The sequence below is a fragment of the Dryas octopetala genome, chromosome 7, assembly GCF_963921425.1.
Source record: "Dryas octopetala chromosome 7, drDryOcto1.1, whole genome shotgun sequence".
Classification (NCBI taxonomy): Eukaryota; Viridiplantae; Streptophyta; class Magnoliopsida; order Rosales; family Rosaceae; genus Dryas; species Dryas octopetala.
Window position 1 is genome coordinate 21,442,004 of NC_141372.1, and position 15,031 is coordinate 21,457,034.

The following is a 15,031-nucleotide window of genomic DNA, read 5'->3' on the forward strand; positions in this document are numbered from 1 at the left end:
AAATTTATTTATTAGTTAAAACTCCAATTTAGAGCAAGGGTAAGATCATGGGTTAAGAAATAAAAGGCTTGTTTTTAGGCTTCAAAGGGCTACTAGGGATAAAATTGTAGCAAGGTCAGCTTGAAAGGCTAGCAATCGGTCCAAACATGGCCTACTATCCCTTCCTAACAGCAATAAATAATTTTATGAGAAGTTTATTAAGATGTGTGGTTTACATTGATGCTATTCTTAGCAGTTGATCAAAAAAATAATGAGACCATCTAAAAATAAGAAGCACAGGCAGAGGAACAGAGTTAATATGTAATCCCTCAAAAACAAAGAATGGCTTGCAAAAGCTCACAAGGTGTTATAAGTCTCCACAGATATGTATGTGATTACCGACCCCAATTAACTCATCAATTTCATGCTTAAGTTGTATGGTTCATGAGAAAGATTAATTTTCTCCCTAAGTCAAAAATTGAGTAAAACAACTCTAGTGAGGTTAAGTGACACAAATTACGTTCATCATTGAGAAGAAGTGACAACAACACAACACTTTGAAAACAAATTCACACCAATCAGAAAAATATTTTTGTATGGTTTTTTTTTTTAAAATGTTAAAGACACAAAAGAGAACATATTCCCCACCCCCAAACTGAATTCTAGCATTGTCCCCAATGATAAAGAGAATAAAACAAGCAATGAGAATTATCAAGAGGGTGAGAGGAAAATTGGAAAAGAAAAAGGAAGATGACACACCCGTGATGGCTCCAATTTGTGGAGGAATCGACTAAAAAGAATCAAGAATTATAAGGGAGAGTTGTTGTTGAGTTGCTCTGAAAACTCATAATCAAAATCGAGCAAAGAACACTCAAAATTGAGACTAGGAGAAAAGGAGGCAGCAGCAGCAAAATCTGAAAAAATGACCTTTAGCTGCGGTTTTTCTGCAGAAAACCGTCACTAAAAAGTGGCAAAAACCTTTTTTCGACGAAAAATCCGATGAACAGCTGTTGCAGAAGGTGAATTAGCGACAAAAAATCTAATGAACACCCAGAACATGCAGCAGCAGCAATTTTGGTACTTTGGCTCATATTTGAACTTCCAATCCACCTAAAACACAATGTAGGCCGAATGGGACCCCCAATCTTGGACCAAATCTTCTCCTTAATCATTTCTAACATGTTGATGACCTCAGATTGGTGTGAAAACTTTCCACAAACAAGTCATGCCTAGAAGCTGTTAGTGACCAAACTATGAGTAACAAACCAATTTTGCAGCCCACTCTCATCCAAACCAAACAAATGCCCAAACTAGCTTCCTTGGAACACATGGAACTTGCTGGAACCAACCCTTGGCCGAAATTAGCTTGGAAAAGAAAAGTGTGCACATGAGAACCTCCAAACTTCATAGAATCAAAACAGCTACCAAAGTATGATCTACCTTGTAATTTTCTTGCACAAACCAACCACACGCATCACACTGAAGCTAGAGAAGCTAATGGTGGTGATGAACATGCTGAGGGCCAGCTGGAACGTAACTTCATGACTCAAGGCTTTCCCAAACTTAGTCATTTCAAGGTGTATGCCTCAAACTGAGTTTGCAAGCGATGTGGCAAGGCATGGGAAGCTGGAAAAACACCATATAGATGTTAGGAGCAGCAATAGAGCCGCAGAAGCATAGGTGGAATCTTGGAACATGGCTGGGTGCAAGAAAAAATGCAGTTGGTTCTAATGCCACAACTATAAACCTGAAATTGAAGACATGAAACTGGTTAAGGGGATTAAGATGAGAGTAACTAAAGACTAGGACTATTTTAAAACTTTGAATGAAAAACTAAACAAAAATAGATAAGAACTGAAAATTAGAAAACTAGAAACAGAAAGAGAACAAAAACTAAATAAGAGCTAAGGGAAAGAAAATTGGGTTGCCTCCCAATAAGCGCTGCATTTAAAGTCTTGAGCTAGACTTAGCAGAAACATTGGTGATCAGGTGATGGGATCCTTCAAGTTGACTGAATCCTTGGCAAGATCGTATGGAGCTTCAAGATAAGGCTTCAAGCGATGACCATTAACTTTGAAAGTGTTTCCATTTTGAATATTCTGAATTTCTATCGCTCCATGTGGATAAACTTGAACCACCATAAAAGGACCATACCAACGAGACTTAAGCTTCCTAGGAAATAACTTGAGTCTGGAGTTGAATAACAAAACCTTCTGACCTAGATGAAACTCTTTTCTCAGGATTGTACTGTCATGAAATCTCTTAGTCTTGTCCTTGTAAATCTTAGCGTTCTAATAAGCCTCATTTCACAACTCCTCAAGTTCATTCAATCGGAGCTTTCTCTTCTCCCCAGCAGCTTGATAATCAAAATTCAACTTCTTAATGGCCCAATATGCTTTATGTTCGAGCTCCACAGGAAGATGACATGCTTTTCCATAAACCAGACGAAAAGGAGACATGCCAATTGGAGTCTTGAAGGCTGTTCTATATGCCCATAATGCGTCATTAAGCTTCACACTCCAGTCTTTTCGAGTGGCACTCGCTGTTTTCTCCAAAATCCGTTTGAGTTCTCGATTTGAAATTTCAGCTTGGCCTGATGTTTGAGGATGGTAGGTTGTTGCAACTCTATGAATGATATTATACTTTGCAAGCAGCGAAGCAAAAGCACGATTAATGAAATGAGTGCCCTCATCGCTGATTATGGCCCTTGGGGTTCCAAATCTTGGAAAGATGGTTCCTTGAAGAAAACTTATAACAACTGAAGCCTTGTTTGTTGGAGACGCAACTGCTTCAACCCATTTAGATACATATTCAACGACCACTAAAATGTACTGGTTACCATAAGAAGAAGGGAATGGTCCCATAAAATCTAAACCCCAGACATCAAAGAACTCAATAATTAGGATACTTAACAACTCAAAAATTGTGATAGAATTTTAGCCACTTGCAAAACAGAGGTTAAAACACTACATATACTTGTAATAGAACAAGGCTATTATTAGTATAGCAAAGGTAAATACGAGGTCATTCCCACGAGAACTGAAATCAATTGAAAAGATGCTCCAAGTACTGAACTTGTAAAACAAGAAAATTGTGAATTATGCTTTGAGATTATTTAAGAATTTAACGCAATAACAAGAATAAAAAAAAAAAACTAATTTAAAAGAAGATTTAGAAGGATTATAAATTGGTAAAATCAAAGAAATAAAGGATAATAATTAGAATAATCCCTTTTCCTATTCCCTCTCATCTCATTCTTCTCTCAACACACAAACCCTAGCCATCTTAACATTCCTTGGAGGAGTGACACCACCTTGAAGGCTTGGCTTCACCATCTAGTGTTTTTCTATTTCCTCTTACTTTCATCTATGTTTCCTATTGTGATTTTGTTTGTACTTTTAATGGCTATAGAGTAGTCTCTTGATTTGGGGGATAGGGATGTAACCCTAGCCTAACTATGTAATAACTTTATTTTTTGTGATATAAATGTCTTTTTGGATGTATATGCTATTTTAATGTTCATGACTTGTATGTGTGAACTCACCATTTGTGCATATGAGAAATGTTGTCATGTAAAAATTGGAGATTGGTGACCTTTAGTTTCTAAAGCATGTTGCATAAGAGTGTGGTAATTTAAAAGCACCTTGGTTGAATTGTTTTAATTGCTTGAATTTCTCATCCTAAGAACTTTATGCAGCTAGGGTTTGCTATGGCATGAATCTTAGGTAGTTAGCTATCACCTTGATTGCGGTAGTTGATAACATGAATGTGAATGTGCTCTAATTTACCTTGGTTGAGAATTATGAGGGAATCTAATACATCTAATTTGGCATAATCACTTAATATATTGTTGTTACATGGAAAGGTTAAGGTAAATCCCTAACAAACCCAAATCTCAAATCAACATCACATTTAAATTTGCATTTAAATTTGCTTGTCTTTAAATTTCAAATTTTGTAGCTATAGTCATCAATCAACGAAACAACTTCAAATACTATTCACTTGCACATACGACCATGCTAGCCTTGGGTTAGCCTTGTACATGGTAGCTTGTTTGTTAGCTTTAAAAACCCTAAAATCAACTAAGCTTGTGTTGAAGTCCCAATCCAATCCCTTGGGTACGACAATCTCATTACTTTCAATTGCATACTAAAACTTGACAACCTTGCACTTAAGGTAAAGCATCATAAGTAAATAACAGGATTTTAAATGTTTATACTCTTGGTGCATTTCAAATTGTACCCAGTGACATTCAAAGTTATTTTTTGACGCTTTCAAAGTCATACATTAGAGTTTCTCAAGTCGTTCTTTAGGCATCTTCAGTCGTTCCTTAACGTATCCTAATTCGTTCATTGAAAATTTCAGTTCGAAACTCGAGAGATTTTAAATGTTTATACCTTGGTGTATTTCAAATTGTACCTAGTGACATCCCAAGTCATATCTTGACGCTTCCAAAGTCATACCTTAGAATTTCTTATGTAGTTCCTTAGGATAGCTCCAGTCGTTCCTAAGGACATCCCAAGTCATTCGTTGAAAATTTCAGTTCGTAACTTGAGGGATTTTCAATATTTATACACTTGTTGCATTTCAAATTGTACACAAGGACATTTCAAGTCATGTTTTGATGCTTCCATAGTCATATCTTAGAGTTTCTCAAGTCGTACCTTAAGGCATCTCTAGTCGCTCCTAAGGGCATCCCAAGTTGTCGGTTAAAAATTTCAGTTCGTAATTCGAGAAATTTTAAATGTTTATACCCTTGATGCATTTCAAATTGTACCCATTGACATTTCAAGTCATGTTTTGACAGTTGCTAAGTCATACCCTAGAGTTTCTCAAGTCATGCTTTTGGGCACCTCAAGTCATTCTTTAGGGCATCCCAAGTCATTCGTTGAAACTTTTAGTTCGTAACTCGAGAGATTTTTAATGTTTATACCCTTGGTGCATTTCAAATTGTACCGAGTGACATTCCAACTTATGTCTTGTCGTTTCCAAAGTCATACATTATAGTTTCTAAAGTCGTTCATTAGGGCATCTCAAGTCGTTTCTTAAGGAATCTCAAGTCATTCGTTGAAAATTTCAGTTCGTAGTTCTATGGATTTTAAATGCTTATACCCTTGGTTTATTTCAAATTGTACCCGACTAGTGACATTTTAAGTCATATTTTGATGCTTCCCAAGTCATACTCCAGAGTTTCTCAAGTCGTTCTTTGAAAATTTTAGTTCGTACATCGAGATATTTTAAATGTTTATATCCTTGATACAATTCAAATTGTACCTAGTGATATTCCAAGTCATGTTTTAACGTTTCCCAAGTCATACCTTAGAGTTTCTCAAGCCGTGCTTTTGGGCATCTGAAGTCGTTCCTTAGAGCATCCTAAAAACTTTAATTCGTACTTCGAGGTATTCTAAAATACCTCGAATATTTTATAGTAATTTCCAGCTAATGGCTGAAAATAATACGAATTATTTAAACAATATAAAATATCAATGGCAGTACTATTGTTTATACCTCGAGGTATAAACAATATTATGAATTGTTTAAACAATAGTACTGCCATTATAAAATAGTATTATTAATTTTAAAATAGTACGAATTGTTTATACCCTTTAATACTGCCATTAGAAAATTACTATAAAATATTAGAGTACTAGAGGGGATCGACCTCTAGTAATACTCGAGTGATACTCAAGAAACTATACCGGAGATGTGTATTCGACTATCTTACTCGAGGTCTCCTCTAGTAGTACTCAAGTGATACTTGATAAACTATACATGAGATGTGTATTTCGACTATCCTACTCGAGGTCATTCATAATTAAGCTCATTCATTTACAATTGTAAACTTTTATAATCAAATCACATCATTGATAATATATATATAACATCATTGATCAATCAAATAAAGTAAGAGAGAATAACTTGCATAGTTTTTGTGTATACATCATCCAAAATAATATTAACAGACTCCACCCTTAAACATATTTGTGTTGTACGAAAACAGAAAGCAATCATGGTCAGACTAAGTTACAATTTTGCACACAAATTGGCAGCATCTCTTTTTTGTTTCTCTCTCCTTCCGCATCTTTGTTTTTTTACATTAAATGCGGAAATCGTTAATTTAACTTCAACATGCAACAAATAATATTAGTAAAACAAGCTCATTGTATGAATTCAACTATTGTATTCTACAACACCACAAATATGTTGGTGATAGGGCTATCAACTCCACCTTAGATTGTCTTTATTTTTATACTTTTGTACCAAGGCTGAATGGATTCAAGAGTCCCCTTTTGCATTCGAAACATAAGTCTACCATACAACTAATTTTTTTAATGGATTCAAGATTACTAAAATTAATTTCCTTGCCATTTTGACAATTGAATTAATACTATCTCTGCCATGTTTATCCAAGAAATATCAAAGAAAATCCATCAAAAGAAATCAGGAAGACAAAGACATTATCATCCAATCAAAGACTCCTAAGTATGTTAGCTACAAGTTGAGGGAATAATCAATATTTAATTAGTATGAGTCTATTATGTTTTCTCAATCGTATCTCTGTATTAGTATATCCTAACCACTGAAATTAGATTAACAACAATATAACTTCAATCCATAGACAATTACCCAATCATTTTCTTAGATCAAGTAATTAATCAATCTCCTCTTTGCATTGTATATATACAAGTAAAGAGCATATATACAAGCATGAAAGTGAATTGGGAATTAAGCACAGCCGAAACATATACAACCATTTAATTTGACTAAGATGGTGAGTAATATAATATTCTGAAAATTCCATATAAAAAAACCAAAAACAAATGTAGAAAAAACCCACAAAGTTATCCAAAAAAAAAAAAAAAATACTAGATCAGTCGGCAAAATTTAGAAACCAACAGATCAAGCCATCAAAACAACAACAAAACCCCAAGATATGAAATAAAAGAACCAAAAGCAAAAGGAAAGAACCAACAGATTCGAATCATCATCCGTGAGAGAGAGAGAGAGAGAGAGAGAGAGAGAGCTAGAGAGAACTAACCTCATGAGAATTGAAGCAGAAGAAATTTGAGGAAGGCGCAATGAACAGACTTCGCGAGCGGTGAACGAGCGTGGTATATTAATTATAGGGTGCTTATTTAGTAAGCCCCTTATGCACGGTGCAATATAACAAGGCCTAATTAAGGAGCCTTTTTTGGTTGGGTCGAACTATACAGTCCCACTTAAAATTAGAACAATCAGCAACCAAACGTGATTTATGTTCTTAATTAACACAGTCCGGTTCTAATCCAGTGTAACAAACGGATCTTAAGTATGGAATTTTTTATTTTTTATTTTATTTTATTTTTTTTCAGAACTCCCCTAGCAATATACATGCAGGTAACTCAAATAGTAATAACAAAGGTAGTGAGATTCCACATGCACAATTACCATCTAGTAACACTAGTAGAAAAGTAGTTATTTATTTTTTTAATGGCATTAACATATAGGCTGTACAAAACCATTTATATGGTTTTATAACAGCCATAAATTTTACACAAAGCAACATGTTTTACTTGACAACTTTTGGAGTGTTTGGGTCCAAACATGCATGAACCTTTGAAAATAGCATATTAAAAATTTATTAGGGCACTTCACAAGAATTTCTAAGTTGTAATTTTAATTTCCAAGCATTAAAAAAACGTTTTGAAGCACTTAATAATGATCAAAATGTTTTTAATAAAACATTTTCAAATTTTGAATGAAAGGCACTAAGAATTACTAGCTTAACAGTTCCAGCAATCAGTTATTATACCACAGGAGTAGGGGTGTGATTTGGATTGGAAAATCCGAATCCGACCGATTCCAATCCAAAAATTTCCTATTTTAGAATATCCGAATCAAATCCGAAATCCGAAAATGCCGAATTCCGAAAAAAAATTGGATTAGAATGGGAATGTATCTGTAAATTCTTATCCAATCCGAAAAATTTCAAAATTTTCCAACGGCATTCCGATTCGATATTTTCAAAATTATGTCAATTTATTCCGTATTTATATTAATATTATATCATTTATTTAGTTTTTTACTATATGTTTCATTAATTTGTTATTTGTTTCAAATATACACATACATATATATTAAAAAAAATAACTAATACTATTAATATAAACATATGTACATTATAAATATATGTGTATCATAATATCAAAATGCTAACAAAAACACCCACATTTTTTGTACGTGTAATTACTAATTTTTTTTTGTTTGTTTTTACTAATATCAAAAGGTAACGGGAAGATTCCGATTTTTTATTTGAATATTTCAAATTTTTATCCAAAATTTCCGAAAATGTGATATTCCGAAAAAATTCGAAAATTCCGAATTGGAATGAGATGTTGAAATTTCGATTTTTTGGAATGGAGATTAGAATCGAAATTCAATTCTGAAATTTTTTGGATTGGAATTGGAACACTCTATTTCCGATCCGATCCGTCCGAAACACACCCCTACACAAGAAGTTAATAAGCCCAGTATTAGCAATAATAATTTAATATGCACGTTGCTGATAATACTAAGACAACGAGTGAGGAAACTCATAAGCAAATATTAGAAAAGGTTAATGATCGATCTAGCCATCTCCAAGTCCATCTTTAGCAACCAATATATCATAAGACATTGGACATTTTTCTTTACTTCAAGATCTAACTAGTAAAAGAATAAGACAGCTCCCTTTGCATCTTCAGCATCAAATCTTTAAAGCATTTTAAGCCGCACAAACATATATGTACATCAATATGTCAATTTTTTATCCTGATCGAACCTAGCATGGACATTATTACTCATATATTACCATCCTATTTTTGTGGGAGGCAATACTGGGAGGCAATACTTATGTGATTGCAATCCATACATCAGCATTGCATTAGCTCTCATCAACGTCATTTCAGTTACGAGTATAATGGGAAGCAAGCAGTATTTAAAGTTACTCCAATAATTAAAGTACGTTACTCATGAATTTTGGTTATTTTAGTCAGTTATATGTAACTAATAGAAGACATCTTCAGCAGTTCTCTCATAATTAAGTTCCACTTTTTTAGCAGAAACACATTTAGAAAAATGTCATGATCTCGTCATAATTAAGCATATCCAGAGGTTTTGAAGAGGACAATCGGCCAATTCAATAACTTCAATGATACTCGTCTCAAGCTCACGCTCATAGGAGAAGAAGATATTTGAGCATTTACAGTAGAGAGAAGATTTTCAATAGTCTCTATGGCCATACACTTAATATATATGAGCACAGTTACACAAAAAGCATTCGACAGGCTGATTGAGCAGTTAGCACAATTGATAAAAGCACAAGAGGATGACGAGTGTTATTGGAATAATATTGGTGAAGAAGAATTGCACAATATCGAAAACATGATGGAAGCATTGTCATCCTCAACAATAGAAGGAATCTCAAGTCATTTTCAATTGTAGCAATAATGGAGCACTAGCTACACCTTTCGACAAAACAAAAAAACTTCCTATTTGATGACAAGACTAGGTGGGTCCAACTTCAATTATATCACAAAGAACTCTTGGTCATTAAATAAGAAGACATTTCAAATACAATCATTTCACACAAATACGTACATATCCTCTTGATTAAAATACGGTATTTTATGTCCTTCAAATAAAAAAACTCAAAAAACAAATGTTGATATTGTGATTAGATAGTGAGAGAGAGTGACAGAGTAGAGTACAGTGATCGATAACTAGCGTTATCTATTGAATTCCCTTTTAATTAAATCATTAAAATTCAAAATTCACAATAAATTAAAAATCAGATATAAATTAATAATTAATGTCCAATTAATTGAAGTCTGGCTAAAAAGGAACAACTATATATATTCCTTCCAATTGCTATCAATTGGTACAGATATATATATAGAGATATGGTAGTAATTAGAGCCATTTTGGTTTGGTAATTAGCTCTAATCCTCCTTAGTTGTAGAGGTATTAATTTGTCATCCAATATATAATGTGAATCAGCAATTAAGGCGCAGTACTATTTTGCATATCCCCAAAAATCCGTCTCTCCACGCAACGAGAGCTGCTGGTTCATTTGGTTGACAGAGGAAGCATTTCCTTCCTGATCATACCTGCCTCCTCCTTTGCTGGACGAGTCTTCATTTCCAAGATGAGAAGTGACAAGGCGGTCCAGCATAGCCCACTCACTCATGCCTTCGTGCTCTGATGATCTTCCAGCGCCTGCAGTAACCATTGCTTGTTGGTTCGGTTCGCACGTGCCAACCTCTAACCCGGGCTCAGTAGGTTGGTACCCGCGGAGGCTCTCACTACCAGTGCTCTCACAGTCTCTAGGGTTTGTCATTAGCTGCTTCACCATGCCATGCCCAGGTGGCGGTGACTCCGAAGCTAGACCCGTAGAGTAGTCATAGGCGGCAAGGGGCTTGTGGGTTGGGATAGTGAGGGCTTGGGATTGGAAAAGAGAGTACTGAGGGGGTGTTTGGAGGTGGGGATAGTGATGAAGCGGTAGGCTCTGATGATCATGATGATGAGGCCGGTTTAGTTCGAAGGCTTGTTGTTGTTGTTGTTGTTGGTGTTGTTGCTGGCGGAGTAAGTATTGGTTGTCTCTGCTGCTATTGTGCATGAAGGAGCGAGCTACTTGGTTGGTACTTGATGTGTTGTTGAGCTGTTGCTGTTGTTGATCTGATGAGTTCATGCTTGAGCTTCCTCCTTCGTTCCCAACCTTGAATAAGTTCTTCTTCTTAAATACCCTGCATATCACCCACCCATCTTCCTGCATATATATATATGCATGCAAACTAATTAAGACATTGTACGTGTTTATATAAATTTTTATTGTGAATCACCAAATAAATTTCTAATAGAAATGATGAGTTTCATTAGAAATATAGTAGTAAATATGGTATCTACATACACTGGACAAGTTTCCTTGAGGATCATCGCCATCTTCAAGGCGGTACTCATGCATAATCCAGTCGGTCTTTTGGCCATGGGGAGCTCTCCCTCTGTAGAAAACAAGGGTTTTTCTCATGCCAATCTTCTTGTAGGTGTTCCTGATGCACTTGTCCCTCCCTGTTGCCTTCCAAAACCCAGCATTTGTCGCCCGATTCGTCCTCGACCCCGTCGGATACTTCCTGTCCTTGTGGCTGAAAAAGTACCACTCGTTTTGTGGTGTCGACCCAATCCTACATCTCTCTGTACATATATACATGCAATTAATATACTATACATGCTGCAAACCAAATCTGTTTATGGGTCGAATTTTGTTTCCCATTTTCAGATTAAAGAAAAACCAAATATGCCACTTTGTTCTCTAGCTAATTAATTATGTGGCCAATTTCTTTATAATTTTAGAGAGAATGTGCATGCCCTGAGCCCCTCATCATATCAGATATGTTTCTTTTTTCCTATGATCAATATAATAAATATATACCGATTGTGGATCATGTAATCATGGGTTGGCTTGACCACATGAGGAAGCCGTATCTAGAAGAAAGACCAGCTAATAGTAATAATGATATTTATTAATTCAGCTTCTCTGTACTCTCGCTCGTGTGTGCAAGATGCATATCAGTTGATATATATAGTCTTTAAATTTCAAATTTCAATGTTTCTTATATAAATTGCTTATACAGTTATACCAACCAAGGTGTTCTTTCAATATATGTAAAATTAATTGTTATATTAGGTGCGTGCATATATCACTGGTCAAAACAAATAGTATTGTAAATCAATTACAAGTTCACCTATATATGATACTAATAAATTAAGCCATAACAACTGTCCTTAATTAACTCCTTATTCACCCATAATTAATAAATTACTGCTCCTTCAACACACATATATGATTTTTTCAAAATAATAATAATAATAAGTGTATGATATATATTTATATATATTCCTCAAATTTCATATGATGTTAAAAAATAAAACAAAAAAATTCATACGATGTTGCTAATTAGCAAGTACTTGTAAAACTTAATTATATGTTAAATGATCTAGTCTATGATAGCATATGTAAATAAAGAAAAAATAATTTGCAAATTAAAGTTAGATTCTCGGCATATATATATTCCAAATGGAATATACAATTTGATGGAGATAATTAAAGAACATGCATGAGCGAGGATATATCAATTAAAAGTAAGACAACCGTATTGGGAAAAAATAAAAAACAATATTAGAATATAGAAATGAAGGTGATCTTGGATCAAGTACTGAAAAACTAGCTGAAACATTAATATTGCAAATGATGAAGATTGAAGAAGTATAAATAATTATTAATTAGGTAGGTAGGCAGCAGGTACCTTGTAACTCCCAGGGTTCCATCTTATTCAAGTCGACCTCTCGAATGACCTCCATGTCAAACTTCTGAAAGGACACTTTCTTCTTCAAGTAGTAGTGAAGCAGCTCTTCATCTGTTGGGTGAAACCGGAACCCTGGAGGCACACCACCACTCGAGGAAGCCATAACTTCAATTCAAATAGCACTCAGTACTCAATAAGCCACTAGCTAGATAGCTTTCTCTTCTTGCTAATTATATATACAGCTTAATTCTCTGAGTTTTGAGCGAGCAAGCAAGCAATCAAATATTTTTACGTGGGAATGGTGGCATGGTGCTTAAATATGATGAGGGTGTCAACGGGGCTTAAATGTATTCTTTATTATTAATGGCGGGTGTTTAATAGGTTTATGGGAAAAGGTTGACGGCCGGTGACTACGCCGGCGGGGATGCTTAAAGCTATCGTAAAAAGCAAGTCTATGCAGGAGAATGAGACTAGGAGTTATAGCTTTTTTTCCTATTATTTATTTATCCTTTAAATCTTCACCTGCTTATCTGGAGCGTGCACCCTACACTCTCCAATCAAGTCAATTAATCAGAGCCCCACGTACGCACATACGCACCCTTCCCGATTTTACATAAATGATTTATGCAAAATTAAGGATCATAACCGTCCTCTTCTACTTCATTTCTTTCTTTTCTTTTCATTGTTGTATACAATATCAAGGATTTTTTTAGCCATCATCAATTAATTTTGAGTTGAATGCTCTAATTTTTAACAAATTTTTTTTTTTGCTCTATCTTTAACAGTTAAATATGGAAGTGAAATATCTCTTTAAATTGCATTCTAGCCTTGTAAGATCAAATTAATTACCTTAACCATCTAAGTCAAGCACAAGGTGAAGGTTATAAGCCCAACTGATCCATTCTTAACTCAAATTAGGTGCTATTAACCGATGGAGAATACTTATTCGATATAGGACAATTGTAATTGATCCACACAATTCCTAACAATCTCCACCCTAGTCAATTCTAACTGCTCATCGTCTAAGCATGTACGATCATCCAAGATGTTGGAACATCACACTCGCAACGTACTCCACCTTAAACATTGATTGGTCATTGAAACTTCGCGTGCTTGTTTCTCCTCGAATGATCGATGATCACGTGACATGCGTCCCAACCGAACTGTCATAGCTCTTATACCACTTATTGGGATCTCACGTCTTTTGGCCCCTCATGTTGCACCAATATCTCCCTACTTAACCATCTAGGTCCACAAGGTGAAGATATGCATATGAGATATAGATCCTTTACTTGTATCTGCTTGAATTTTATTTTAGCCATGGAACCCAAATTTAGATTCATATATAACATGTAATAACACATTATTTGGTATTCAAATTTAGGATTTCTAGCATCATTGAAGATGAAATGAATTTATACCACTTTTTGGATGTGAGTTGTTACATAGATAATATAAGAAAAAAAAACGAAATCAGAAATCCAAATCCGAATGCATGCCCAATGAATTTATCCATATGTGAGGGTTTTATCTCAAAAGACATCAGTATAACTTAAAAATCTAAAAATATCTCAATGTAACTTAGTATATTAATAATAGACAATCACTCGTTGGACGATTATATTTAATCCAAACAATTTCTAGCAACATCAGTGCATCAAGATATTATATATTTTGACCCAGCTAGCTAGTTGATCATGCACATATTTGTGCACGCGCTCCATAGTGACTTTGGAGTACCCTTCTGATTTGATTTGTAATTAGTTTAAATGAAGTATTTAAAGCAATATAAACGATCCCAAGAAAATAAGAAGTAATATAATTATGGGATAGTTGATTGTTTCCAAAGCAAGGCTTGGAAAAACAGCTACTAAAGCTTCTTGGGATTTTCGCATTTGATGGACGGCCCAACTTTTATATGCATTATTATTAGCATTCATATTAGCTTTAATAATTTTGGGTTTGGTCTTAATTCTTAATATCAAACAGTTGGAGACGCAGTCGCCATAGCTCGGGCTCGATAGCACATGTGGGATGACCATGAAGGCCTTCGGATTAAGTCATTTGATTGAATTTCACTCTTCCTTTCTGTTTTTTTGTGATTTGTTATCCTTTCTATGCGGGTCTACCCTCTACATATCATTATAAAGATATTTAATTAATTAAAGGATCTCCCAGGCTCTATTTGAAGTGATTTTAATTGTTTGACGTACAATATTATCAAGGCATGAGACCGACCCCAAGTGTAGGCTTGTATTAGCTAGCATGCCACATGCACGCATGACATGCTAATTGGTTCATCAATGGCTCCATTAATTTCCAGGATGCATAGATATTTCATGGAAAGTTCATTTCTCATCAAAAGGTTCATGCATGCATTTAAATCATACTTCATTTATTTTTTATTAATTGGTTGTTGTTTTTATTAGTTTAATACACATTATTTGCTCATTCTCTCATACTTAAACTTGAGATCTAATAAGTGTCTCTAATATGATATCTTGGATTAATTTGAAACTTATAGTCCCCATCCCCCACTTATTTCGTGCAGGGTATGGGCCGGGTTGCACCTAGTGACTGTCTACATTTATTTTGGTAGATATTGTTAGCTCATGCCTTAATAATTTAAGTTTTCAAGATCTAATTGTTGTCTGACAATTTTTACTTAATGATATAGTTTAGTTTTCTATCTTTTTTGTTATATTTACTATGTATGCATTTTCATCATATAT

General features: G+C 34.6%; 2 protein-coding genes across 2 annotated transcripts; both read right to left on the reverse strand.

Annotated features, from left to right (window-relative positions):
* Positions 1 to 1,964: 1,964 nt before the first annotated feature.
* On the reverse strand, positions 1,965 to 3,314 carry LOC147280525 (uncharacterized). Its single transcript, XM_086252223.1, is given in 2 exon segments — positions 1,965 to 2,894; positions 3,255 to 3,314. Coding segments are annotated over 2 exon segments (990 nt in total).
* Positions 3,315 to 10,012: 6,698 nt separating this feature from the next.
* NAC070 (NAC domain containing protein 70) lies at positions 10,013 to 12,462 on the reverse strand. Its single transcript, XM_086250820.1, has 3 exons — positions 12,300 to 12,462; positions 10,907 to 11,187; positions 10,013 to 10,765 (listed from the first exon to the last, which is right to left on the reverse strand). The coding sequence occupies exons 1-3, from the start codon at positions 12,460 to 12,462 to the stop codon at positions 10,013 to 10,015; spliced, it is 1,197 nt and encodes a 398-aa protein (XP_086106946.1).
* Between the last annotated feature and the right edge of the window lie 2,569 nt (positions 12,463 to 15,031).

Bases quoted from the DNA above. Each gene is read 5' to 3' on its own strand.
- NAC070 (XM_086250820.1), bottom strand. From the start codon at position 12,462: ATGGCTTCCTCGAGTGGTGGTGTGCCTCCAGGGTTCCGGTTTCACCCA. The intron at 11,188-12,299 runs GTACCTGCTGCC...ATATATGTACAG, and splicing joins GGAACCCTGGGAGTTACAAG to AGAGATGTAGGATTGGGTCG. The intron at 10,766-10,906 runs GTATGTAGATAC...ATATATATGCAG, and splicing joins CTCAAGGAAACTTGTCCAGT to GAAGATGGGTGGGTGATATG.